Source organism: Akanthomyces muscarius, chromosome 3 (genome assembly GCF_028009165.1).
Source record: "Akanthomyces muscarius strain Ve6 chromosome 3, whole genome shotgun sequence".
NCBI lineage: Eukaryota > Fungi > Ascomycota > Sordariomycetes > Hypocreales > Cordycipitaceae > Akanthomyces > Akanthomyces muscarius.
Genome location: NC_079243.1, coordinates 1,131,779 through 1,158,178, shown reverse-complemented (window position 1 = coordinate 1,158,178; position 26,400 = coordinate 1,131,779). Strand labels below are relative to the sequence as shown.

The 26,400-nt window shown below is 50.9% G+C and overlaps 10 protein-coding genes across 10 annotated transcripts; 4 read left to right on the top strand and 6 right to left on the bottom strand.

Moving 5' to 3' along the window:
- Nucleotides 1-775: 775 nt before the first annotated feature.
- LMH87_001665 (uncharacterized protein) lies at nucleotides 776-2,939 on the bottom strand (the record flags this gene model as incomplete). Its single annotated transcript, XM_056192976.1, has 3 exons — nucleotides 776-875; nucleotides 952-1,741; nucleotides 2,132-2,939. 3 exons carry the CDS (start codon nucleotides 2,937-2,939, stop codon nucleotides 776-778), a joined length of 1,698 nt encoding a protein of 565 aa, XP_056050059.1.
- A 3,162-nt stretch (nucleotides 2,940-6,101) lies between these two features.
- Nucleotides 6,102-8,350, top strand: LMH87_001664 (uncharacterized protein; the record flags this gene model as incomplete). Its single annotated transcript, XM_056192975.1, has 4 exons — nucleotides 6,102-6,167; nucleotides 6,217-6,227; nucleotides 6,548-7,799; nucleotides 7,853-8,350. The coding sequence occupies 4 exons, from the start codon at nucleotides 6,102-6,104 to the stop codon at nucleotides 8,348-8,350; spliced, it is 1,827 nt and encodes a 608-aa protein (XP_056050058.1).
- A 448-nt stretch (nucleotides 8,351-8,798) lies between these two features.
- LMH87_001663 (uncharacterized protein) lies at nucleotides 8,799-10,029 on the top strand (the record flags this gene model as incomplete). The annotated part of the gene is made up of 3 exons (XM_056192974.1): nucleotides 8,799-9,303; nucleotides 9,361-9,772; nucleotides 10,011-10,029. The coding sequence occupies 3 exons, from the start codon at nucleotides 8,799-8,801 to the stop codon at nucleotides 10,027-10,029; spliced, it is 936 nt and encodes a 311-aa protein (XP_056050057.1).
- Nucleotides 10,030-10,301: 272 nt separating this feature from the next.
- LMH87_001662 (uncharacterized protein) lies at nucleotides 10,302-12,193 on the bottom strand (the record flags this gene model as incomplete). The annotated part of the gene is made up of 4 exons (XM_056192972.1): nucleotides 10,302-11,060; nucleotides 11,159-11,565; nucleotides 11,625-11,672; nucleotides 12,154-12,193. The coding sequence occupies 4 exons, from the start codon at nucleotides 12,191-12,193 to the stop codon at nucleotides 10,302-10,304; spliced, it is 1,254 nt and encodes a 417-aa protein (XP_056050056.1).
- A 773-nt stretch (nucleotides 12,194-12,966) lies between these two features.
- Nucleotides 12,967-14,223, bottom strand: LMH87_001661 (uncharacterized protein; the record flags this gene model as incomplete). Its single annotated transcript, XM_056192971.1, has 3 exons — nucleotides 12,967-13,861; nucleotides 13,920-13,954; nucleotides 14,011-14,223. 3 exons carry the CDS (start codon nucleotides 14,221-14,223, stop codon nucleotides 12,967-12,969), a joined length of 1,143 nt encoding a protein of 380 aa, XP_056050055.1.
- Nucleotides 14,224-14,841: 618 nt separating this feature from the next.
- On the top strand, nucleotides 14,842-16,016 carry LMH87_001660 (uncharacterized protein; the record flags this gene model as incomplete). Its single annotated transcript, XM_056192970.1, has 2 exons — nucleotides 14,842-14,979; nucleotides 15,036-16,016. 2 exons carry the CDS (start codon nucleotides 14,842-14,844, stop codon nucleotides 16,014-16,016), a joined length of 1,119 nt encoding a protein of 372 aa, XP_056050054.1.
- Nucleotides 16,017-16,209: 193 nt separating this feature from the next.
- Nucleotides 16,210-16,683, bottom strand: LMH87_001659 (uncharacterized protein; the record flags this gene model as incomplete). The annotated part of the gene is made up of 3 exons (XM_056192969.1): nucleotides 16,210-16,310; nucleotides 16,381-16,563; nucleotides 16,626-16,683. 3 exons carry the CDS (start codon nucleotides 16,681-16,683, stop codon nucleotides 16,210-16,212), a joined length of 342 nt encoding a protein of 113 aa, XP_056050053.1.
- A 253-nt stretch (nucleotides 16,684-16,936) lies between these two features.
- LMH87_001658 (uncharacterized protein) lies at nucleotides 16,937-18,332 on the top strand (the record flags this gene model as incomplete). The annotated part of the gene is made up of 2 exons (XM_056192968.1): nucleotides 16,937-17,230; nucleotides 17,289-18,332. The coding sequence occupies 2 exons, from the start codon at nucleotides 16,937-16,939 to the stop codon at nucleotides 18,330-18,332; spliced, it is 1,338 nt and encodes a 445-aa protein (XP_056050052.1).
- Nucleotides 18,333-18,650: 318 nt separating this feature from the next.
- LMH87_001657 (uncharacterized protein) lies at nucleotides 18,651-20,336 on the bottom strand (the record flags this gene model as incomplete). The annotated part of the gene is made up of 1 exon (XM_056192967.1): nucleotides 18,651-20,336. The coding sequence occupies one exon, from the start codon at nucleotides 20,334-20,336 to the stop codon at nucleotides 18,651-18,653; it is 1,686 nt and encodes a 561-aa protein (XP_056050051.1).
- A 2,582-nt stretch (nucleotides 20,337-22,918) lies between these two features.
- LMH87_001656 (uncharacterized protein) lies at nucleotides 22,919-23,425 on the bottom strand (the record flags this gene model as incomplete). Its single annotated transcript, XM_056192966.1, has 2 exons — nucleotides 22,919-23,058; nucleotides 23,116-23,425. 2 exons carry the CDS (start codon nucleotides 23,423-23,425, stop codon nucleotides 22,919-22,921), a joined length of 450 nt encoding a protein of 149 aa, XP_056050050.1.
- Nucleotides 23,426-26,400: the final 2,975 nt, after the last annotated feature.

The following is a 26,400-nucleotide window of genomic DNA, read 5'->3' as shown; positions in this document are numbered from 1 at the left end:
CGCCGTTCTCGCATAGCATCTTGATCATCTCGGCATGATTATTTCGACAGGCTGCTGGAAGTACCGTGCTTCCGCTGTTGACGACTTGATGCTGTCAGGCTAGTTCCCTTCTCAAGCAGCGTTCATGAAGCTTTGGCATGCCCCAACCGCGACTGCGACGTCACTTGTCCCCATGCGGCCTCATTCTGTACTTTTGTGTTGGCTCCTGCATCGTCTCAAAGGTAACCGTCGGAACTATTTTCAAGTGCAGAATAAAGCAGTCCATCCAACCATAGCCAATTCTCCGCCTCGAATTGCCGTGCCAGGCTCACGCTTTGCATCCCCAAGCCGGCTCGTTCAAGAGCTAGCTGCCATGGCTTCTCTCCGGTTCTAGCTGCTGCGTGAGGATCAGCCCCCTCTCCGAGTAATAGTTTCACAGACTCCATATCGCCCGAGCATATGGCCATGTGAAGAGGTGTGTGGCCAACAATATCTTCAGCTTCGATTTGGGCTCCATTCTCAATTAGCAGCTTGATAGCATCAGCCCGACCCAGGCTCGAGGCTGCGTGTAGAGGTGTGATTCCATTACCAGCTGCTGCTCCAACATCGGCTTGATTCTTTATCAACAACTCGATAACATCAGTCCAGCCAGAACTCGCGGCCATGTGTAGTGGTGTCCCTTCCCCGCTGTCGCTTGCTGCTGCGACATCGGCCCCATTTTGAATGAGAATCGCGGCAGCTTCTAGTTGCCCAGCACGGGCTGCATACCAGAGTGGTGTTTTTCCATTGACGTCTTTCAAATCAATGACTTCCTTATGATCAGTAGCGTAGACCTTAATAGCTGTGACGTGGCCGTTTTGGGCAGCATACGACAATGGCGTTCGGCCGGAATCGTTCTGTGCATCCGCATCAGCTCTCTTACTGGCGAGGAGGAGCTCAGAGATACTCTGATAGTTGTTGCGCGTAGCATACAGCAATGGCGTGAGACCTTCCGTATCCCTCACGTTGACGTCGACGTGATGCTTGTTCAGCAGCAGCCTGGCGATGGCCACATGCTCTTGCTGAGTAGCACATAAGAGGGGCGTGAGGCCTTCTGCATCTAATACATTGATGTCGATATCATCGCTCTCCAGCAGCAGTCTGACGACAGCCATATGCCCTCGAGACACAGCACATAGTAGTGCCGTTTGGCCTTGAGAATCTCGCGCATTGATGTCAATGTCATCCTTGTCCAGCAGTAGTCTGAGGATGTCCACATCTCCTCCAGACACAGCCCAGAACAACGCCGTTCGGCCATCATTATCTCGTGCGTTGATGTTGATATCATCCATCTCTAGTATCAGTCTGACGACAGCCATCTTCGATAGAGACACAGCCCAGAACAACGCCGTTCGGCCATCATTATCTCGTGCGTTGATGTTGATATCATCCATCTCTAGTATCAGTCTGACGACAGCCATCTTCGATAGAGACACAGCCCAGAACAACGCCGTTTGGCCGAAATCATCTTGTGCGTTGATGTCGATACCGTCTCTCTCCAGCAGCAGTCTGACAATAGCCATATGCCCTCGAGACACAGCACGTAGTAGTGCCGTTTGGCCTCGAGAATCACGCGCGTTGATGTCAATGTCATGTGCGCTTAGCAGCAGCTCAACGACATCCCAATACCCGTCCCACGCAGCCTGCAAAAGTGACGTGTAGCCTTTAGCATCTCTCTCGTTGACTTTGACGTCCTTCTTGTTTGCGGGAGATAAAAGAACCTCTAGTGGGGTTATCAAGCGATGGTCCGATAGCATGTGCAACATGCTGGTCCACGCCGGCGGGCGGTTGAACAGATGGTCGCTTATTTGACGGCAAATTCGCCGCCATGCTCGGAGAAGCTTGGGCGAAGGCCAACCAAAATAAAGCAGAAGATCGTTCTGGGCAATACCATTCTGTTCAGCTTGTTTGGCATGTTTCATCCAAAAGTTTGCCGCATAGTAAAGCAGAGGAAACCGTGCCTCCAGTGCGTCGCCATGCGCTGTTGACTGTATTACCTCATTCATTTGAACGTAACGTATACACGTTTTGGAGATTTGATGATGCGACTTGCCAATTGCGCAATTTGAGTTGTTCCCGCAGGTGCTCAGGCTATCATCCAGCGCTGATATACCTGTTTCAACGAAAAAGTCCCGCACTGACTGATGAATAAACTGCGCCACTCGCCGGTCCAATGACAATACTGCTTCAACAAGGCCACAGCTGAGGCTTTTCAATCGCAGCTCCATCCTTTCGCTGCTGGTAATATACTCGTCTGACTCCTGTGCCTTTTTCAGCGACTTGATAGGGCTTGTGCGATCAGCGTCGACGGCTAGCACCCATCGCAGCTCGTCTAATGATAGCGGCCGCATCGCAAAGCAGATCCACTGTATCATTTTCAGGGATTTCGATCTTTCTTTCATGTTCTGTACAAGCTCTTCATATACACCAAAGAGTCCGCGCGGTGTGGAGAGGACTTCTGCTTCAATCTTCGCCAGGCTGGCTCCGTTAAGCTCGAGCTCTAGAGCTCGATCAATTTGGAGTGAAGCCCACATGAAAATGCCATCAGCCCTGTTCGTGATCACATCGGCAATCCTCGATGCGGACTTTTCATCTACCAGCGAGAGTCGGTCCTGCACGTAGGCAGAAATATCTTTTTCGTTTTCGCCTTCGAGTGCAATTTCGTATGCAGAACCCAGGTCCAAGACCGGGTAGTGCCGGCACGTAATGCAAATTAGAAACTGGAGGTTCTCTGGCGAGATGCTGGCCAAAAGTTGCCTGAGATGCCTGACCAATTCAATCGCATGCGTTTTGCCGGATTCATCCACGGCATCGATGAATAGCCAGACAACTTGGCGTTTCAAAACAATCGAAATGGCGGAACGGAAGGCATCTTGTAGCTCGCGAAGGTTCCATTGCCAGCATTCCCCTGGTTCTCCCATGGTATCGCATCTTTCCTGAAAAATCCGGACCAGATCTAGATTTGCTTTCGGCACTTGGTTAAGCAACTGGTGCAGCAGCGACCGGAAAAGACCGAGCGGTGTCTTTTCAAGTTCAACACCACGACCATGAAAGAAAAAAGACAGAATTAGTGACTTGCTGCCGGCCTGGATATCTTCTCTTCTTTTTTCGTCAAGAAACCAGCGCAGCAATGTCGACTTGCCAGAACCGGGCTTGCCCTTGATCCATAGTAGAGCGCGGTCCTGACGAGACCAATTTACACATACTTCATGTCGCAACAGCCACCTACATGTACCCTCAGCTGCTCTGATGCTCAAATCATTAGTCCGATCGTTCATTTCTGCAAAGGCCAAGGACTTTGCACAGTCTTTTGACTGCTGAAGGGCGACCAAGTCGAGACCTGTGCTCGGCACAATTAGCTATGCTTACATGTAATAGTCTAGTCGCTTCTAGCGCACCACCATTCGCTCAAGAATTGGTATCTTTCACGGAAGGCTCTAGACGAGCAAACCACGTATATCTTACCAGCAGTCAAGCCTCTCTGGGGAGAAAAGTATTACGTACTAGAGTCATTCTCCCGAGCTGGCTCATGGGTCCCGACCGGTATACATGAAAGAAGCTCCTTTGCGGCGGCGGCGGCGGTTGCAGCGGCATAGTACTGCCACCTGTCATTCTTGTGGGAATCCGAATAGTCAGAGATCCCGCGAATGGCAATACAAGGATACTCGATTAGAATCCCAGCCGCCTCCATCTCAAAGCAGAGAATGTCGCCCACATGGCGTACTGTCGCCTGCCGTTTTGCTGCGCTCCTCATAACTCGATCTCCGGAAGCAATCAGCCCGTAGTGTATTTCAGGCCTATCAGCATCTCGAGCTCGTCTTTGCACAGAATTTTTCCTATCGCAACTTCTGCAAGTGGATTGATTCATATCGTGAGCGTAGTCTATGGCGAAAAGGACATCTTCTTTGGAAGGTGGCCGTCTGTAGATGGAGAGCCGTGGTGATTTCGCTGTCATCTGGCTTATAAATGCGTTGATCTTGTTCTCTGCAATGAGGTGGTTTGACTGCATCAGCACAACAGCATTTCTAAGCTGCGCGGGCGGAGGTAACAGAAAGCCTTTAAGCTTAAATCCCTCCTCTTCATCCTTGCCCAGGTCGTACTGCACTACACCGCCGTGCTGGCCCTCGGGCATGCTGATTACCACATCACCGAGCCGAATATCATGGCTATCGCTGGGCACGCCGCCTCCGATGCCGACAAGGAATCGCCACTCGATGGCTGGGAAACTGCGGTTCAAATTGGTGGCGACCGTGGCGGCGGCGCCTTTTCCTTGGTTACCAGGCAGCCACGCGAGGACAATGTTATAGCCGCTGAGCTCGCCGAGGATGTACAAGTTCGAGTCGCCGGCCTGGAGAGGCAGGCCCGGGTGTTCGCAGTCGAGCAGGTATCGGACGGCGCTCATCTCCAGGTTGAGTGCGCAGATAAAGCCGACTGTGTAGCTGCCACGAGCCTTTGGGCGGTTGACCGCGGAAGACATTGCGATTTTCCGCCCAGCCCATATAGTGTTGTATGCAAAAGAGAATAGATATTTCACCGCTTCTGCGATACTTAGGATTGGCAAGCTGAGCTGAATTTGCGGGGGTGTATGCGAGGCTGAGCGCGTGCATGTGTGGTCGGCGTTAGTAGCCAGCCAGGGCTCGTCCACTACGTAGGCCGTGGCCTTTGCATAAGTTGAAATGCCTCCAATGCCTTGCGGATATCTCAAGTACATAGAAGCTTCTTGACCACCATAAAGATCTCTGCAAGTAGTGGTCGATGTCCGCGAGTAATTTGCGAACCGGGTCAACCTGCTTGGCAGCTGTCTGGCACTCCCCCAGATACAGCGTCTGGCGTTGTGGTTAGATCGACTGCACTAAAATCATATGCCCAAATATGTCTTGCCGCATCAATGATTAACCAGGATCAATCGTCCCGCCGACGTCGCATATACCGCGATGAAAGAACGCCACGGGGTCGGCCAGCCACGGCATCGTTCGCATGAAGCATCTCTATTTCCACCTCCTTTTTGAAATGGTGCAAAGCCTCTAGAGTCGTGGCACGTATACTTCGATCCAACGCAATTCACAGCATGTAGCCCGAAGGCCCATGATCTGGGGTTTTGAGGAAGAGCCACGACGCGTGTTCGAAACAGAACTCTGCAAAGACGAGACAGCAGCAGGCGCCGCCGGTATTGCCGCCCCGCGTAGTTTTACACAGGCTGGTTGTGCGCCCACTGCTTAACATCAGTCATACTGCGTCGCGTTCAGCAGAGCTGGCGTCGCGTTCGGCTAATTAACTAACTTACCAGACAGTTGAGCACTGCCGAGCTACATCTAAGCCTGAAGAAGCAGGTAAACCTCCAAGTGTCGATCCTTGAGCTAGGCTCAGTCCCCGATCTCGGCCCTCTACCCAAAAATAGGGGCAAAGGCAAAATAGGCAGAGTAGACTGATATTTGAGCTGGCAGCATTCCGAAAATAGCAGCGTTGGATCGCAGAGCAAGGAGGTTGAGCGACCTTCACCCCCCTAAAAAGCGCAGACCTGCATCATCCGCCCATGTGCTCCTCGTGGGGTCCAGCGATTGCAAGCTCCTCTCAGCCTCGTACACCCGGCGATCATAATGCATTGTAGTGAGATGAAACTGCTTACAAAGATCCTATGCATTTTACTGAACCCGATGCATCCGTACCGGAGCCCAGCGGAGGACCCGGTCTGCCTGTGGTTCAATGATACCAGCGCCAACTGATTGGAAAGTGGACTGAGCCACACTGGGAATCTTTGCCGTGATGAGACCATGACAGGACTGCCAAGCGCATTTTGGTTTCTCCGCGTGGCCCGGGCCTCGGGGCGGAACTTGCTCTCTAGATAGCAGTAGCTCAGTCTGCTGGTCGTTGCAAATCCACGCTTAACGTAAACACCATGTGTCACAAGTAACAGCGACAAACTGCCTATGCCCAGTGACGTGTAAGCGGTTTCAACCAACCGCCACAATACTCGACTGCCTATTTAGGAACGAACACCAATGCATACCCTGTGCGTTCGGCAACTCACTCCCGCGCAAGCTATAAATGTCCCGAGGCTACCAGGTTTTTTGCGACTAGCTTACATGCCACCGGGTGCCGCATCGCACATCTTACAAAGGCAGACTTCCGGCAATAGTCTTGCATCAACGGTTAGTAGCAGGGCTCTAGCTTAACATTCGGAACTGACGGCACTCTTAGCGCTCAGTGCAGTATGCAGAATTAGGCAGTTGTTAAATCTTGGGTCGCAGTATATACACTCTATTAGCTAACTAAAATTTGCAAAGAACTAGCACAGATAGTTTTATCGCATCTACAGTGGTCGGCGGGTAAAGGTCGTAGGTGAGAGTCTAGCATTGGACCATGTATGACTCTAATCGTTTCGTAATATTGATCGCTAATCGGGTTGCGTCTTACAATGCATTTTACGTTTCGACGAGGACGACATCTTCGACATGGAAGACGAGAGATTATAAATACCTACGAGCAATGAAGTCTCTCACTTTTTCACTTTTTAATCTCATTCACATAGCGATACTCAACTCTTCTTCGTATCTCTTCCAGGGCTAGTCATCATGGTCAGCTTTTCAAAAATTGCTTTCTTGGCCTCGTTGGCAAACACTGCCTGGTCTTCACCCGTGGACACGGCCGCCAGCCCTCTTGCGCTATTCCATGAACTCAAGAGCGTCCCTTCACAGTGGGTTAGCAAAGGCCAGGCTGACAAGAACGTCCCCATCAAGGTACAAATTGGCCTGAAGCAGAGCAACATACAGGGTCTTCAAGAAAAACTTCTCGACATCTCCAACCCGTCCAGGCCCAACTACGGCAAGTGGCTTTCCAAGGAAGAGGTTGCTTCGTACACGGCCCCCGCAGCCGGCAACATCGAAGCTGTCAAGGCTTGGCTTGCTTCCAACGGTGTCACGGAGGTCTCGCAGCCTACCAATGACTGGGTCGAGTTTACCGCGCCAGTCTCAGTCATGGAGAAGCTTCTTGGCACCACGTATCAGATGTACACTCATCCCGACTCCGCCAGTGCCCAGGGTATCCCACGCACTACCAAGTACAGCGTGCCCAAGAACCTCCACAGCATCATCGACATGGTTACGCCTACCACTGCCTTCTACAACCCCGTCAGGCCTGTCGCCGAGAAAGGCGCCAAAGTCAGCGTCGGCAGACGTGCCACTTGCGATCCCAGCGCCATCACTCCTTCGTGCATCAACTCTCTGTATGATGTAGACTACACCAGCAAGGGCAACTCTCTCGTCGCCAGCACTCTGCTCATTAGCCTTGCCGCTTCACACTCGGATTACACCACCTTTTCTTCGGATTTCGCCCCGGGCCTGCAAGACTTCCAAGATGTTTCCGTGTCGTCGGGAAGCAATCCAGGATCCGGCGATCAGAACACGCTGCTCGAAGGAAACCTCGACACGCAGTACGTCGGCGGCGTGGCATACCCAAACCCCAGCGAGCTTCTCGCTGTCGGTCCCGAGACCAATTCCGGATTCGCAGATGAGATTGCGAACCTCGCCAGCTACCTGACGTCCGCGTCCAACCCTCCCACTGCTGTTTCCACATCGTATGACGGCGAGGAGCAAGGGTTTGACGGCAGCTACATGGACCGCGTCTGCAACGAATTCATGAAGGCCGGCTCCCAGGGCATTTCCGTTTTCTTCTCCACCGGTGATTATGGTGTTGGTGGCATCGGCGAGTCTAGCTGCTCTCAGGGCTTCTACGCCAACTGGCCGCCTTCGTGCCCTTGGGTCACTGCTATTGGTGGAACTCAGGTACGCGACTAAATTCGTGAAGCGGCAACAGGTTTACTAATTGATCTGTGCAGTTTGATAACAACAATAACGAAGTTGTCGCCGACTTTTCTCCCCAAATTACGTCCCCTGGCGGCGGCTACTCGAACCACTTCTCGGCTCCGGATTACAACAAGGACGTTACCAGCGCATATGCGAACTCGCTGGACTCCTCGTTCAACGGCTACTTCAATCCGAGCGGCCGTGGCTACCCCGACATTTCCCTGGTCAGCAAGAATTACCAGGTTATTGTCAATGGCCAAACACTCTACGCTCGTGGCACGTCCGCCTCGTCCCCATCTTGGGCTGCTTTGGTCTCGGTCTTGAATGATTACCGTCAGTCCGAGGGCAAGCCAAATCTCGGCTTCATCAACCCCCTGCTATACTCTCAGAACGCTACTGCTGCGATTCGTGATGTTACCTCTGGCAACAACTATGGCTGTGACAGCGACGGCTACTCGGCAGCGACAGGTTGGGATGCGGCATCTGGTCTTGGAACGTTTGACTTTGCTAAGCTTCGTGCTTTACTCTAAGTATTTCGTCAACAAGTTCAAGTATATAGAGTACAATTTATTCCCTAGCTTATTACTATTCGTCTTTCGTTTTCTTATTTTCCGGACGCGCACGTGTAAAATGTTACCTAGCCTAATATGGCTTGTCGGTTCTGTTGTCGGAGACTTTTGGCGTCACGTTGGTATCTCAATCAGGCTATTGCGCGCGCCGGCTCGAAGGGAATGGCGTTGCTAAGTCCGAGTCCATCTTACACGGCCGTAGTGCGGCGCCGTGTCAGCTTTCCTTTTTTTTTTTTTGTAGATGTTTGTGTCTCTAATGTCGCATACTTTATCGAAATCAAGCATCGTTTGAACAGGTCAAAACAAAAAGACGGAAGCCGCTGGTGCGTTCGTACAGCTCCACGAAGTTACACGCTACTGGTGTAAGCGACCTTGGAGCAAAACACATATCGACCGCCATCTAAAAGTCATGGTCGCAAACAACACGAACGCCCCCCTCCGTGTGGCTGTCGTCGGCGCCGGCGTTGTCGGTCTGGCCCTCACCGCCGGCCTCCTCGCGCACGGCATCGACGTCGTGCTTTACGAGCATGCCACCACGCTCAAAGAAATCGGCACCGGCATCGGGCTCCTTCCGACAGCTGTCACCGCCATAGAAGCGCTCAGCCCGAGTATGGCCGAGGCCATGAAGCGCATTTCTTTCCAGCTTTCTTTCCGTCTGGGCGTCGTCAATAGCGCGTCGAATGAGGATCTGTCCCTGAGACAAGAGGGCGGCTTGTATGACTTGGTGGTGCCGGATGAGCAGGGACGGACCATGCACACGATGGCACGGGCAGCGCTGGCGACGACATTGCTGGACCATGTCCCGAAGGAGAGGTTGAAGCTGGGCAAGAAAGTGGTGAATGTGGTGTCAACGTCGGCCAGTGATCCGGTGAGGTTGGTCTTTGCGGACGGGACCACTGCAGAGGCCGACGCCGGTACGTAACCAACATGACACAGGCGTACGTACATGCATCGCTAATTCAGTTCGCTAGTTGTGGCCTGCGACAGCGCCAAGTCCCGCATCCGCCGCGTCATGCTCGGCGACGCCCACCCAGGCTCCCTCTGCCAGTATGCCCACGAGGTCTGCTACCGCGCCCTCGTCGACTCCTCGGCGCTGCGCTCCATCCTCGGCCCTCTCGCCGACGTCACGGCTATCTACCTCGCGCCCGGCGCCTACCTCATCGTGTACCCCGTCGGTGTCCGCGCCAACATATCCGTGTACGTACACGACGCTTCACATTCCCCTCCGCCAGCCAGCCAGAGTCACGGCCGGGTCGCTCCCCGCGCCGAGCTCGCCACCGTGCTGAGCAAGCTTGGTCCCAACATCCGTGCTATAGCGGATATTCTACCAGAAGAGGTCAGCGTGTGGGCGCTGCATGACCTACTCGAGCATCCGCTGGCGACGTATGCTTTTGGCAGGGTGTGGCTGGCGGGCGCACGCGGAGGTTGCTGGATTGTGATGTGCATGCGACGCTTGAGAGGGCGTTGCGAGAGCTGGATGAGCGTATTGCGGCGATGGAGGCTTGATGGACAGCTTAAAATTGGCAGCTTCTGTTCGACACAACACAGCAGTTGCCTGTCAGTTCCATGAGTCCCTGTGGACAAGATACACACTCATGCATAATAATGTATGACCTGTCAGCCTCCACGACACCGCATAACCCCAGTCACAGTATGGATAGTTGTTGAAAAAGCGCCAGAGGCAGACAAATGAATCATTAAAGACACTATGGTCGGGATATACAGACAATGAGGAATACAAGTACAGGTCCCAGCCGTTTTGTCCATCTATCAGGTATGTGTGTCAGTTGACCAACACGTAAATTCTTTTCCGGCCGCGCCGTGACCTGCTGTGCACGGCTTCATCACCGGCGGCCATTGTTTTTATAGGGCAAACGTTTTATTTTCTCCTCCTCAAACCTCCGCGAGCTGCTTAAAGCTTGAGCATCTTGGCGGCCCAGTCCTCAATCAGCTTCTCGCTGGGGAAGCTCATCTCCTCGAGCTTCTGAGCATAAGGGGTGGGCACCTCGGCGCCGGTGACACGCTGGGCGGGGCCGTCAAGGTAGTCGAAAGCGTACTCCATGGTCAGGGCAAGAATCTCGGAGCCGACACCGAAGGCAGGGAAGCCAGACTCGACAGACAAGAGACGGCGGGTCTTCTTGACCGAGTTGATGATGGTCTCGACGTCGAGGGGCTTGACGGAGCGCAGGTTGACAACCTCAGCCTCAACACCGTAGTTCTTCTTGAGGTTCTCGGCGGCGGTCAGGGCCTGGCCGACGCAGCGGGATAGGGTGACAATGGTAAGGTCCTTGCCGGTGCGCTCAATCTTGGCCTTGCCAAAGGGAATGACAAAGTCGTCCTTCTGGGCCGCCTCGGACATGGGAAAGGTCTGACCGTACATCAGCTCGTTCTCGAGGACGACGACGGGGTTGGGGTCGCGGATGGCGGCCTTGAGCAGACCCTTGGCGTCCTCGGCGCTCCAGGGCGAGACGACCTTGAGGCCGGGGATGGAGCCGTACCAGGCAGAGTAGTCCTGGGAGTGCTGGGCGCCGACACCAGAAGCGAAACCGTTGGGGCCACGGAAGGTGATGTTGCAGGGCTGGATACCACCGGACATGTAGAGGGTCTTGGCGGCGGAGTTGACGATCTGATCGATAGCTTGCATGGCAAAGTTGAAGGTCATGAACTCGCACTAGAGAGGGAGGGTCGGTGTTAGCCGTCAAGCAAGCTGGATAGCTCTCCGGTAGCTCCGGAGGATGCCGATTGAGGAGACTGGCGACAGCTACTTACAATGGGGTGCAGGCCGCTGAGGGCAGCGCCAACAGCAAGACCGCAGAAACCGCTCTCGGTGATGGGCGTGTCAATGACACGCTTGTCGCCGAAGCGGTCGAGAAGACCCTTGGTGACCTTGTAGGCACCGTTGTACTGAGCAACCTCCTCACCGAGGATAAAGGTCTTGGGGTTGGACTCGAGCTCCTCGGCCAGAGCCTCGTTGAGGGCCTCGCGGACGGTGTACTCCTTGACGCCGGTGCCGTCAGCATAGGATCGGGTGTGGTTTGCGCCAAAGTAGACGGGGCGGTGGACGGCGCGGGTGTACTGGGCGAGGGCGGCGCTGGCAGAGACGGGCGCGCGGGGAGCAGCAGCCGTGGTCGCCAGGCGGGCGGCAGGTCGGAGGAGGCGGGACATGACTGTCGATGCTGACGCTGTGTGTGTGTGTGATTGTTTTTTGCGTTGGGGGTGGAGAGGTCCGACGAACGGCGAATTCGCTGAGGAAACGAAAATGGATGAATTCGCAAAGCAACAGCTACAGCAAACCACCAGCTCGATTGATGGTTGCAATTGAAGGGCCGCTAGGAGGTTGGAGGGAGTGTGGAGGAGAGGGAGTCGGGGTGTTGGTGAGAGAGGTTGCAGAAGGAGGTTGAGAGGGAATTTACGGAGCGCGGCGAACGCAGCTCTGTCAGGGCCAATGCAGCTTTTTTTTTCTCTCATGGGGACCTGGCCGCCCCAATCAGGCCCCAGCAAGGCCGCTGCCGCAGGGCGCTAGGGGAGCTGCCTGCAGGCCACTGTGGCTCCCGTTGAGACCCGCATTTAGTGCCGTGTCTGGGCTTGTTCTAGGGGCCTTGTAGGGGAGTCTGACGCATTTTAATGCTGTAATTGTTGGGACGAAGATAGCTGGCCGAGCTCCCTCATTGGCTGGCCACGGTCACGTGCAGCGGCCGGAGGTAGCATGCTACCCGGCATTCACGATGGATCAAGATGTTGGGTTAGGGGAGTAACTGACGCACGAATACGATCTGCAAAGGTGAAAAAAAAATAGATTGGCATGACGGTAGTGCTTTCGTTGCAGCGGCTTCTTTTTTGGTACCAAAATTGTGTCAAAGTCTGAATTTGTAGGAGCTGGTGTTGATTTTCTACATCATGCGCTGGTTTGCATCATCGTTGGTGTGGCATTGCCACCAGCGCCATAGCTTTCGCTCCAACCAAATTCTCAACGGGCCTGTTGGCGGAGGGAAAATTCACAAATTAATCAAGCCATATTCACAACACGACCAAATAAACTTCTGAGAGAGGAGACGACTATTCTGCAAAGTCCGCTTGCCCAGTGCTCTCCCGCTCACTTTGCGATGCTCAGCCGATATCGGGTAGCAGAAGTGGCAGAAGATGACCAGCCAGCAGAATGCAAAATCGAAACTGTGCTCCCTGGTGATACATAAAGAGCAGTAGAATTTTCTTCTTTTTATTGCTTTATATTATATCCTGCCTCTGTTGAATGGACCCAGCCACGCTGAGACTGCACTTTGCTTTGCTAGCAATCAATATGGCTCATTTCTACTCATACATGCCCAACCAGTAAAAACCATCGAGAACAGCTCATTACATATCCAAGCGCCATCTTCACCAATGCAATATGCCAGCTTACGGTAGTTCCCTCAAATTTGAAACAAACAAATGTATTACGTAGGTCTATATGTACATGCGGTATGAAATATTTTGTTCCCATCCGACCTTCGCCAATTGGTCTATAAATCCCAATGCAGTTCCGATATTAATATACTTTCAAACCCAAACCGCGGCGCCTAATTTTCTATAGTCTAACCTTACTCGGGCTTGCGGGCAACCATGAGGTACATGGGCGTAAACAGGTGCTCCTTGCCACCAGCGACCAGGCAGTCAGCAGCCAGGGCCAGGCTGTCAGCCGTCTTCTTGGTGCCAGCAGGCGCCAGACGCACCGTCTCGAGCATACCAGCGAGGCTGTGAGCGATAAAGCGACCCCACTTGGTCATGCGAACAATGGTAAAGATGTCGCCCGCAGACTGGATGTAGCGCAGCTCGCCAGACAGAGGCCAGTACCAGGGAGAAGGATCAGGGCGGTCAGCCAGATCCTCGTGGTGCAGCATCTCAAAGCCAGAGTCCTTGATGGCGTCGAGAGCCTCCTGGACCTTGCACATGTTGGAAATGCCATCACCCTGCTCGATTCCGAGGCGGATCTCACGGTGGTGAAGGTTGTTGTTGTCGTAATCATCAGTCATGAGCCACTCGTAGACACCAAAGACACCACCGGGCTTGAGCACACGGAAGATTTCGCTATAGATGCCCTTGAGGGTGGGGGCGTGGACGGTGGCCTCGATGGCATAGACAGCATCGAAGCTGTTGTCGGGAAAGGACATTTGCATAAAGTCACCCTTGACAAAGTCGAGCTGCTTGGACAGACCCTCCTTGGCAGCGTAGTGGGTGGCGCGGTCAATCTGGTAATCATTGTTGTTCAGGCCGGTGACATGGCAGCCGGTGAACTTGGCAATCTCGCGGGCAGGGCCGCCGACACCGCAGCCAACATCGAGCACTCTCATGCCCTCCTTGATGCCGATGCTGTGGGCGAGGTAGTGCTCGTGACGGGCAATGGCCTGGTAGAATGGCTCGCCGGCAGAAAAGCGGCAGAAGTGGAAAGACTGGCCCCAGCCGTACTCGTAGAGGTCGGTCGCAAGGTTGTAGTAGCTATCGAGGGATTAGCATGGGTCGTCTCGACTGTAGGCGCTGCGTATCTTAAACTCACTGTCTGGTAAGAGTGGCATACTCGGCAGTACGGGCCTATATAAATTCTGTCAGCAACGTTGACGCACAGCAAATCCCCGACTCCAACTTACAGCACGCTCCTCCTCGGTCTCGTTCTCAGCGGGCTTGTTGTCCCAGTGCTTAAAGTACTCGTCGACAGCAGCCTGCTTGGCGTCGCCGCCCTTGCTGAACATGGCAGCAATGCCGCCCTTGGCCTGGGCAGACTTGCCGTGCATAGCCTTGTTGAAGGCAGCATCACGGGCGTGATCCTCGCCCTCGAGCTTCTGGGTGGCAGAGGGAGCCATGTTGAATGCCTGGTGGAGCAGGACTGGAGGGTGTAGACAATGAGCGGGAATGAAAGGACAAGAACCTTTCAAATCAGCAAAACCGGAGGATGAATCAGTCTTGGAGCTCAGAGGATAGCAGAGAAGCAAAGTAGAATGGTGATGGGAATCAATTGGGGGTGGGACAAGGGAGCTCTTAAAGCGTAGTATCCGCGGGCGTTTGGCCTTCTTCGCTTCGATTTCAGGACACTGCGGACTGCCCACTTTCCGCGCCCCTGACTGGTGGGTTGGCAATCAAAAAAATCAAAATGGTTGGCTTGTGACAAGCAGCTAGTCCTCTTTGGACATTTAATCTTGATTCTCGTTGACGCTAACGCTTCATGCGGCAGGCGGTGAATCTCCGGCGAATACGAATCCGAAATGTGCTAAAAATTCGATGATCGACACTGATGAGAAATAGACTTGCAGGAAAATAGCGTGTTGGGGTCCTGTGGCGGTGCTGCAACGTGGCTCGGGTGGCGTAGGTGCTTTAGGTAAGCATATTTTTTCCTACAAGTCGTGCGGGCGTCGTGATAGTAGAACGAATCAATCACTGCAGCCCGCCACCACAGCCGTCGTCACACATAATCGGTCGTCGCCATGCCTCCGCAAATCAAGCAAGATCTTAACCGCTCCGGCTGGGAGTCTACAGACTTTCCATCCGTTTGCGAAAACTGCTTGCCAGAAAACCCATACGTCAAGATGCTCAAAGAAGACTATGGCGCCGAATGCAAATTGGTAAGAACAACGTCGACCTCTTTTGAGCTGAACAGCTACTAACATGTAATTTGCAGTGTACGAGACCATTCACGATTTTCAGCTGGAGCGCGACGCGCGCGCAAGGACGACGCAAAACCACCATGATCTGCCTAACATGCGCCCGTCTCAAGAACTGCTGCCAGAGCTGCATGCTCGATCTGTCCTTTGGCCTGCCCATTGCCGTGCGCGACGCTGCCCTCAAGATGGTCGCCCCCGGCCCGCAGTCCGACATCAACCGAGAATACTTCGCGCAAAACAACGAGAAGCTTATCGAAGACGGCAAAGGCACCGAAGAGTACGAAAAGACGGACGAAAAGGCGCGCGAGCTCCTGCGACGTCTCGCTGCGAGCAAGCCATACTTTAGAAAGGGCAGGGCCGTGGATGAGACGGAGCTGGCTGGCGCAAGCACCGGTGGCGACGCCGCCGTCGGCGCTGGTGTCGGCGGACCCGGGCCGATTCGAACCAAGGACTCGAGGGCTGCCCGAGCAGCGGGCGCGAGAACTGGCAACGGCAAGGGCCGCGCCGCGTTCCCCAGCACTGCGCAGCTGCCGCCAAGCCCCCGCGACTGGCTACCGCCCGACGACAAGAACATCATGTCGCTCTTTGTGACGGGAGTGGAGGATGACCTGCCCGAATTCAAGCTGCGCGAGTTTTTCAAGGCTCACGGCAAAATCAAGAGTCTTGTCTGCTCGCACATGTCGCACTGCGCCTTTGTCAACTACGAGACACGAGAAGCAGCAGAAAAGGCGGCGGCGGCTTGTCAAGGTCGCGCAGTCATCGCTGGCTGCCCTCTGCGCATTCGCTGGGGGCAGCCCAAGGCTATCGGCACGATGGATAAGGATCAGCGTGCCGAGATGCTCCGCGATGCGCGCATTCGACAGGCGGCCAGAACACGGCAACAAGGAACCATCGAAGGTGGACAGGAGGCGTCGTCGTCATCGTCGTCGGCAGGACCAGTAGCTGCGCCTCCTGGTGGCGAGGATGCGCCCAACTATGCCAGCTTGGCTGGTGAATGAAGACACGGCCCCGGAATCGGAATTTATAGCATCTTGGCGTTTGGGCGGCATCTTTGACATGTACAAAATTATGGTCTATTTGCCAGCGCGTGTGGGAAACGGCAATTTTAGACAGGAGGGTATCATTAGCGTCTAGTTGGCATGATTATATAGTACAGGGCTTTTCTTAATTATACAAGAGCAAATTTCCTCTTCATTTGGAACCACCGCAGCAGCCGCCTCCAGCGACGCCGGCGCCGGTCATCTTTATGCTTTCATTATCACCTCGTTCGGTATGTTCGTGAATTCGTAGCTCTGCATGTCATCAGTCAGTCTGGTATCCAAGCCTACATGCTTTTTTCTGGCCAGGCCCTGTGCAACTTACTGTACTTGGCCTCCTCCCCGTCCATCTTCTTGCCCTGGACCACATTCTCGCGCAGAACCTTGGCCACTTGCGTCGCGTGCTCAATACCCTCGTTGACACTGCTGTCTTTGGGATCGAGGCTTTGCTTGCTTCTGAACTCGCCTCGGATCCGGCTTTGCGCAGCAACGAGGATAGGAGCGTCGCCTGTTCAATGGTCAGTAGAGTGTCCTGTCGCCACACGCTTTCAGAATGACAGAATGACTTGCCCTGGAAGGCTAAGCGAGCCGCGCGCATGAGATTTCGGTATGCTACAACGGCTGCCATTGCTTTGATTGCTGAATTGACGATGCAGAGGTTCAGAAATTGGAAGCAGTCGAACGTTGATCCCGGAGACCCAGTTCAGCCGGGTTCCGCCGTACCTTGGCCGCCAGTTGGTCAGCCACAGCGCTGTTGCGTGCTGAAAGTGCGCCCCACCAGAAAGTTTTGCGCTGGGCGAGAAAAAAAATCCACCAGCGTAGTTTCGAGAGAGCCTCTTCCCTTCTTCTCCATTGTTTGCCATATCTTTCAATCTGTAAACATGGCTTCCATCGCACCGGTTGAACTGCCGCTGCCGGCCCTCACTGAGGGCTGGAGCGCCGACAAGGACTTCAAGGCCATTGGCAAGCTGTCTGGTGCCACCCAGCGCAGCATCGAGCCTGTTGGCCCTCACTTCCTCGCCCACGCCCGCCGTGCCCGCCACAAGCGCACCTTTTCCGAGGATGACCGCATCCAGGCCCAGGAGAGCGCCAAGAAGACCGAGGACGTCGAGGAGAGCGAGGAGGAAGAGGAGGAGGACCCCATGCTGCTGCAGCGCGAGGCCAAGGACTGGAAGGTGAGCTTATACCACCGTCGTGGCATGCGCCTAAATTTCGATGCTAATTATTCTACAGACCCAGGACCACTACAAGATTCTCGGTCTCTCCAAGTACCGCTGGAAGGCCACCGAGGAGCAGATCAAGAAGGCCCACCGCAAGAAGGTCCTGAAGCACCACCCCGACAAGAAGGCCGCCTCTGGTAAGACCGAGGACGACCAGTTCTTCAAGTGCATCCAAAAGGCCACCGACATCCTCCTCGACCCCACCAAGCGTCGCCAGTACGACTCTGTCGATGAGGAGGCTGAGGTCGAGCCTCCCGGCAAGAAGCAGCTCGCTAAGGGCGACTACTACAAGCTGTGGAGCAAGGTCTTCAAGTCTGAGGGCCGCTTCTCCAAGACGCACCCCGTCCCCTCGTTTGGCGGCGCCGACGCCACCAAGGAGCAGGTGGAGGAATTCTACAACTTCTGGTACAACTTTGACAGCTGGCGCTCCTTTGAGTACCTCGACGAGGATGTTCCCGACGACGGCGAGAGCCGCGACCAGAAGCGCCACGTCGAGCGCAAAAACACCAACGCCCGCAAGAAGAAGAAGGCCGAGGACAACAGCCGTCTGCGCAAGCTCGTCGATGATGCCCAGGCCGGCGACGAGCGCATCAAGCGCTTCCGCCAGGAGGCCAGCGCCGCCAAGAACAAGAAGCGCTTCGAGCGCGAGGCCGCTGAAAAGGCCGCTAAGGAGGAGGCCGAGGCCAAGAAGGCTGCCGAGGCCAAGGCTGCCGCCGAAGCAGAGGCCGCCGCCAAGGCCGACCGCGAGAGCTCCAAGAAGGCCAAGGAGGCCGCCAAGAACGCCGTCAAGAAGAACAAGCGCGTGCTCAAGGGCTCCGTCAAGGACGCCAACTACTTTGCCGCCGGTGGTGATGCGAGCGCCGCTCAGATTGACGCTGTTCTCGGTGATGTCGAGCTTGTCCAGGGCAAGATTGATCCCGATGAGATTGCCGCCCTTGCTGGCCAGCTCAACGGCCTGACGGTCGCCGACAAGATCAAGGCTGTCTGGACCGCCGAGGTCAAGCGTCTTGTGGATGCCGGCAAGCTCAAGGACGGCGAGGTCAAGAGCCTTGCCTAAATATAGATACGCCCCCGGATTTTTCATGGTCTTTGGGTAACGGTTATTCAAAAGTAGACAATGTTTTCACGCATTATATAGTCATGTCAAATATAAAGGCTGCGTCTGGCGGCTATGTGAACTCATTCATGCCATGGAGTGATGCCAAGTGGACGCAGACAGAGTACATGTTACTGGGCCAAGATGGCAGTGACAGCGCCTGCAGTTTTACTTTCCTGATTTTGTTGGTTATTTTATTGGTTTAGAGCTGGGCGACTCCTTTCAATCGATAGTCCATGACGTCGTGTGAAATTGTCTCCCCCGAATGCATTTGCCCTTTCAGGCCAGTAGCCACTGCATCCTCTCACCATCAAGCTCCTTGACGTCAGGGTCGTTCATAGCCAAAGTACCAACCACTGTCCCAAGCGACTCGGCACCGCCCTGCAGCACCATGAGCATGATGACGGGGTCGTGGTCGACGCGCAGATTCTCAGGCACCTTTGCGCACAGCAGCCGGGCCGTTCCGGACGGCCTGGCCTGTTCCAGCCACTGCTCCATAGCATGCGTCCAGCCATGCGACAGCTCCGACCACATCTCGAATGGCTCTCCTCGCTGGTTCTGCAGCTCCAGGTGGAGAATGTGCTTCGTCTCGTTGCGGTGCTCGCCGTGCCTGATGACCCTGCTGACACGAAAGGTTGTCCAGCTGCCGACCAGACCATCTTGTGTTGCAGTGTATCCGCCGATGATCATGCCCGTCAGTCGCGCGAGATAGCGCGGCGCCCATGAATACGGAGCGGGCAGCCCTCGCATACCCTGGAGGTTGGCGATCCGAGCAGTGTCTTGCGGTCTCGACGTGATAATGTGTAGCATGGCCTGCTCATATGTCCACCCTGTCTGCCACTTTAAATCCAACAAGGCGAAGAGGCTTCGGGCGTAGTCAATGTCGTTTTCTGCGTTCCTATCGCCGCAGCAGAATGCCGCATCGGCAAGGGAGACCCCACGAGGATCCGAGGGGAGCAGTCGCATGAACTTCAAATGTATTTCGTGCCATTGTTTATAGGCGACATCAGATTCGCTCTCGCGGATATGCAGCGCGTTGACCATTTCTTCAAAGTCCACCGCGCCATCTCTGGTGACGATGAGGGCTTTACGCGCCAGCTTGATTTCCTGGTATGTCCACATTCGCGTCAGCCAGCGCCCGCAGCTGAATATGGCGGCGACGGCACAGAGATCCGGTGTCGACATTTGGAGAGTCAAGGAGTCGAGTATCACGACCGCGTCAGCGTTTCTATAGACGTGTATCAGGCTATTGATGACGTTTGTCTTTAGCTCTCGCAGCATCTGCACATCGGGCTCGTCGCCTTTGATTTGCGGGACGGCGAGCAAATCCAGCCAAAACCAGTGGTGCCCGGTGGAAGCAACCGCGTCCGAGATGATGCGACTAAAGTGTTTGTAGTTGATGCCTCTATCGTCATGGTCCACCTTTTCGTCGTTGAACTCCAAGCCCATTGTTTCAGCCCAGGTGTGCGAAATGGCAGCGTATCCCGAATTGCGGACACTGAAATCGCCGTTCCGGCTCACGCACACGGCCATGCCGGCATGAGCTGCTTGGCGGAGCAGATCGAGTGGGCACTTGACAAAGAAGGACGACCCGATGGACTCGTAATTAAACCTGATGAGTCCTGGAAGCGCTTCCTGGCGCATAGTCTTGGAGAGTAAGGCCAGCGGTGATGCGACGAGGGCAACAGCATCGATGGCACCGACCATGGCCGTCTTCATCGCCAGCTCCTTCCATCGCTGGTTTCCTCTTGGCACAGGACGAGATTCGGGCCCGTGAGGGGAGAGCTTCCGCTTCTCAAGGTCCGGGAGTAGTTTCCAGAGGGCTTCTACCTCGCTGGGTTGCCAGTGTCTGAACTCATTGGTGGCACAGATGAGTGCTCGGTGAGCGCCGATCCAGTTGCTCCGCAAGATCTGCTCAATCTGCACGCACCGTTGTCTGGTGCCTTCTTTGTCGGCGTCAGTCATTTTCTTCTCCTGTCGGGTGAACAATTATTGACTGCGGGTTTGACTATGCACATAAGAAGATGGTAAAAGAGACTGTCACGGAGCGCTGACGGGGATGCGAAAGTTGCCATCGCTGCTCTGCGGCTGAGGCACACCCCGCACACACCGACCAGGGTGGTCAGCTTTATCACGCCAAATTATTCGTGTATATACTGGATAATCTGTACTTTATTTTATATCGGATGGTACACTAGCTAGTACTTTCTGCTCTTCTGATTCTTGTAGATGATCGCAGTGTACTATACGAAGGTGCTGGAGTAGCATGGCTGGGACGGAACTGATTGAAAACAGCCCAGTGTGATAATCCGCCATGATCACCCTTTCCGGCCGACATTGCCATAGCAATGGCCTCTTTAACGTCGATTCGCAATGCCAGATAACTGGCAACGTCTTCTCCGGCCCCGAGAAAACCGGTGATTCTGTCTTGACCTCGGCTGGCAGATCAGGTCGAGATATTCAGACCATCCTTTAAAAGAGAATGTCCTACCTGTGCCACCTCTCTTTGGGCTATGAATCGCGACCTGCCACGGCTGCGAAGCCGACTGATATTTAGATTGCAATTCTGAGCGATATCGAGCGCCGCGTTCCATCGATGCTTTGTTCCTAGGTAATTGGACCGCGTGAATAGTCATTCGGGGCTTTTCTGGCTGATCATGGGACTTCGCTGTTTCGTCTTTCACGATCGTCCTTTCAGCTCTGGCAGTCGGCACATTGAGGTGCGGCTCTGTCACGCCGCTATCATCGCCAGCTTTAAAAACAGGGGAAGCAAAGGTTGCTTCGTTCTGCCAGACAGACAAAGCGAGCAGAATACCGTACGGGTGGATGAAGGTTCCCGTCTCTGGCGCCTTGTACCACTCCAAGGCCAGCATGTTTGATACAGCTGTAATCGATCCCTCCACACATGCTTGATAAAACAGTCGATTTGACGACAGAAAGAGCGTCGTGTTATCGCTACATACACTGGCATTATCTTCTGGGATCGATGTCGATTCGCAAGCGAAAGGAAGATCCTCAAAGGTTCGCCAACTACACTCCAGCACTGACGCAAGCTGATGCTCAGAGGATCCTTCTGTAGGCTTTGTTAGAGTTGGAATGCCTAGCCTCGATTCAAAGCTTGCCCCCAAACCGTCATCGAGCTCGAGGCCGTCGAGTGCCAGCTGAAGCAGCTTCCTCTCCTCCAAGTACTCTACCAAAACCCTGCAGCGCAGCGCCGCGTCTGTCTCTTCACGCCGAAAGTACCACGCTGTGATCTGCAGGTATTTCTTGAGATGACTCCTCACAAAAGTCCGCGCTTGGGGAATACCAAAAGACAGTTTGCCGGCTTCGGGTACCGCAGTGAGGAAATCTTGGACAGATTGGTGCATTAACTGAACAACCGCCGTTGCGCCGTAATGGTAATTTCGAGATTCTTCCACCGACTGACCTGGATTGTAGATTGCGAGGAACGGACAACATAAGACATAGATTTTGCGCCACAGTTCGTCAAACGACATAATCGGTATTCGCCGCTGATATTTGTCGTCCATGGTAGAAGACAAAAAATCATCGTCCATAAGGGCCATGGCTTCCCACAGCATTTCCAGGGTCACACTGCCCATCTCACTTCCTGCGCATATCCACATAAGAATCCTGTGGATCTGTTGTATGTTTTTCTCAGCCTTGTCAGCTGTGAGCTCCATCACCATTTGTGAATAATATTATTGCATTTCATGAGGTATTCTCATCACAGCTTGTTTTAAGTCCACCAAAGTACAAGGCCGTGAGGAGGTAGCCAGCTCATAGAGGTCGTCAAGTACTAGCTTAACCCACAGAATTGACCCTCGCATGGGAGATCAGCCATTCCTGGATTTCTTGCAACGTATTTGACTCCTGCATCATTGAGAGCCGTATATGTTTAGGTTTCAAATCCCGCGGTCTTGGCTGCGTGGGCCGAGAATGTGCCGCATGCACAGGGTTGGTCGGCGGCGGAGCCATGTGAAATGCATGCAGCGCCTCTGGCAACGACTTGAGACCCTCGCAGACAATTCGTTCGATGTCAACGTGATTTCGTCTTCCATGACGATAGTCGGGGAACCAATCATGTGGCACTCAATCTCAACTGCTGGCCGACTCAACAGAATAAATTTTGCTTTGGAGCCTCGAGTTTCGCTTACAAAGTCCTTGATGACTGTCAAAATGTCCGGCTCTCCGCCTCATCGATAGCATCGACAATGCAAAATACTGGTATGTGGCTATGGGAAACACGAAATCATGTCTAGAAGATCGCCTTCCTGCCAAAGAACATTTTCTGGGTTCATTGAACGATATAGCCCCAAACAAAATGAGGTGAACATGGTTGAGTGCTGCTTCGCGAAGTGATACAAAATTGAGCGGAGAAAAGACTCATGCCGAATATGGCTACCACCGCTCAGGCGATGGTAAAACCAGCCGCCAACCGGGAATCTCGAGCTTTCCGGTGCCATTCCCGATGGTATCCTTTGCAAAAGTGTATCACTGATAAATCTGGCTAGAACAGACTTGCCGCTGCCTGGCTTCCCTCGAATTCATAGCATTCCGAAATCTCTGTGGCGAAAATCCGTATAAGCCTGATTTTCCCAGACCCATTTATTGGTTGATGCTGTCGCCGGGGAGACCTGCAATCTTCGAGCGTTCATGCCGTCGAAAAGCAGCGACGCTAAGAATTCTGCCGAGTGTTAAAGACCCCCTGTTACTTAATATCAAGTGGCAGAACCATACGTACCCCTGTATTCGGTATTACTTTCGACAACGGAAAGATGGCTATATAGTGGTGTGGTAATATCGGGATGTAATGTAACCGCAATGCACGCCTTCGTTTTTGGTGACGCACAAAGAGATTCGAAGTGAGCGAGCAAGGCAGTACGATCAGACAGCCCAGTAAGTCCGATGTTTCCTATAATCAAGACGGAATCTCCCCAGGTCGATTTAGTCAGCATGTAGTCGATGAGACGGAGCATGTGCTGGGAAGGTGGTGATCCCTTCTCCAGCATAGTCATTTTGAGGTCTAAGAAATCGCTCTCTGGAAGCTCCATGCTGTATTGAATCAAGAGTAGATCTGGCTGGGGATGGTTACGGAATATCTGAAGTAACAAAACTTCGAGAATGAAGTCGGTGCTATGGATACTGTTGTCTTGGCCGGCAGGCTGATGGTTAATCTGCTGCGATGACGTATCCCGAGGCGGAGTCCAAGAGCAGTTGATGCAGAAGATGCGCGAACCCGAAATAATTTGGGTAGCGCAATGAGCCAGCGAAACAACTATATGACAATGAGCAATCAATAGTGAGTCTGCGTCCTCAGAAGGTCCCGGCTGAGTCTGACTTTGGCGCTGCAAGGTGCGGGCTACCAAAGACTTATGTCGCCCCTAAAGGAATTAATGCCTTAAAAGCACTTATACTAAGCTAAATTAAAAGAAGCTAAAGAAAAAAGCCTCTAAAATATAATTATTTACCTTAATAAGCTAAATCTATTAGTAATAAGGAATTAGATTATAACTATAGTTAACTTTATTATTAAGAAAAGAGCCTCTACCTGAAACTATAGCCTTAACTATATTTAGTTATACTAAGTTAATAACTTCTTTAAATATTATAAACTATTAGTTAATAAGGCTAAAAGTTAAGATATAAAGAGATTAAAAGCTAAAAATTATAATATAATAAAGAAAAATACTTTAATAAGCTATAAGAAGCTATTATTATTAGGTACCTAAAAGCTATATAGTAGATACTAGGGATACTCGGCTATGGTCTAGTATTGCTTGATCTTTTTGATCTCTGTGGCTAAGATATTACCTAGCGCCCCGGTTCCTCACAGGATACCAGACCGTTATAATGCACTATATTAAGGGTTATAAGCTATAGGCGCCTAGAAGAGGTCGCTAGTTTGAATCCTGGCTAATATAGCTACTAGGTTAGCTGGGGTATTATAGTACGGGGATATTAGTACTAGCGTTTAACTAGCTAATCTATATTACGCTAATAGGTGAGCTATAGGGGCGGCTATAGGGAGCCTAGGGGTCCTAATACTATATACTTCTAGGTGGTTTAGCTAGTAAGTAAGACCTATATCTAGCTATAGTAGCTAAAGATAGCTATATAGAAGGAAGGGTAGCCTATTAGGGACTTTAAAGCTATATAGTGGATATTATAGATACTTAGCTATAATCTAGTATTACTTAATCTTTTTAATCTATATAGCTAAGTGGTTTACTTAGCGCCCTAGTTCCTTATAATTATAAAATATAAAATTACCCTTAATACTATTTAAAATATAAATAAAATAGATTTTATAATTAGTTACTTTAAAACTAGCTATATTATAATAAAACAAAGAAATACTTTTTAAAGAGAGTTATATTAACTAATAGAAAATTAATAATAACTATTAGGGTAGTTTTAGCTAATAAGTGTAAAGGTACTAGTATAATACTAGATAACGCGCTTAATATATGTGTATTATACTACCCTTATATTATAACTATAAAAACCTAATACCTTATAGTAGGTAGTAGAATTTTAACCTTTTTTCCCTTAATATAATATATTTTTAAAATACTATAATTAATTAATTATAAAGCCCTATATTTATAGGTAGGAATTACCCTTTTAGGTATTCTCTTTTACCCTATAATAATAACCTATTATTAAGGCCCCTATTATAATATATAAGATATAAATTTAACCTATATAGAGTAACTTAACTTAAATTAACTTAATTCTTAAAGATTAAAATTAATTACTTAAAGATGCCTTTTATTATACTAATATTTAATATATAACTCTTATAAAAGTAATACCTTAATATTAAAGTATATAGAATATTTCTATAAGTTAGTATATAGCTTTACTTAGTGTTTATATTCCTAGAATCACACTAGGCTTTAGCCCACTATTATAACTAAGATAGTACGGGTTAAGTGTTAGCTAGATAAGCTTAGGGTTGACTTCGCTAAGACCCTAGCTAAACTCCGCACTAACTCTATACGAAACCTAGACTACTATAAAATGGAAAGGGCTCGCTATCTTCCCGTTTCTTCTCCTTCTTCTCCTTAAAAGAGTTAATAATAATTATAACACCTATTTATAGACACCTTAAGACTAGTCTATAATAGTATTTATCTTTATATTAAGATATAATATATTTTTAGCCCTTTATTATAATATATAATAATATTATAAAGCTTTAAGAATTTACTATTTAAATTATAATAACTTATTTTTTATTATTAAACTATATTACTTTTACTTTTTTAACTTAATTAAAGCTTATAATAACTATTTCTATTATAATAAAGTCTATTAAAAACCTAGTCTTATTAAAGTTATAAATATTAGACTTTATAATATTATATTTTATAATTATAATATAGTTTATAAGCGAGTAAGCCACCTAAGCGAGTAGGCTACCTTCTAGGACCTTATAATAAAAAATATACTTTAATAAACTAAAATAAAATCTAGTTAATAAAAATTAATTATAATTATCTAAAAAAGTGATTTTTATTACCTTTTTATATATCCTAAAATTATAACTAATTTTACTATAATTACTATAACACTAATAGTATAGCTTAGGCTATATTAATAGACCTAGACTTTTAGACTTATTATATCTTTTTTTACCCTTCTCTTATAACTAAGTAGCTAAATTTTTACTAGCCTTTAGAGTAAAAGATCTTCTAGTTTATAAGTGTTTTTCTTTTATATATTAGTACTAAGAAAGTTATATATTTACTACCTTTAGCTTATTAATTTATTCTTATATTAGTACTAATATAGTTTATAAGTAAGTAGGCTATTTAAATAAGTAGGCTATTTTATATTATTTTTTAATTAACTATATTTAAACTTTATTAACTTAATAGGATAAAATAGTTTTAACTTTAAATAAAAAATATATTATTAATACCTTTAAGGCTTTAAAAAAAGACCTTATATTATTATTTTAAAGTATAACTTATATTTATAATATATTATAAATAATACTAATATATTATTAATAAAAATA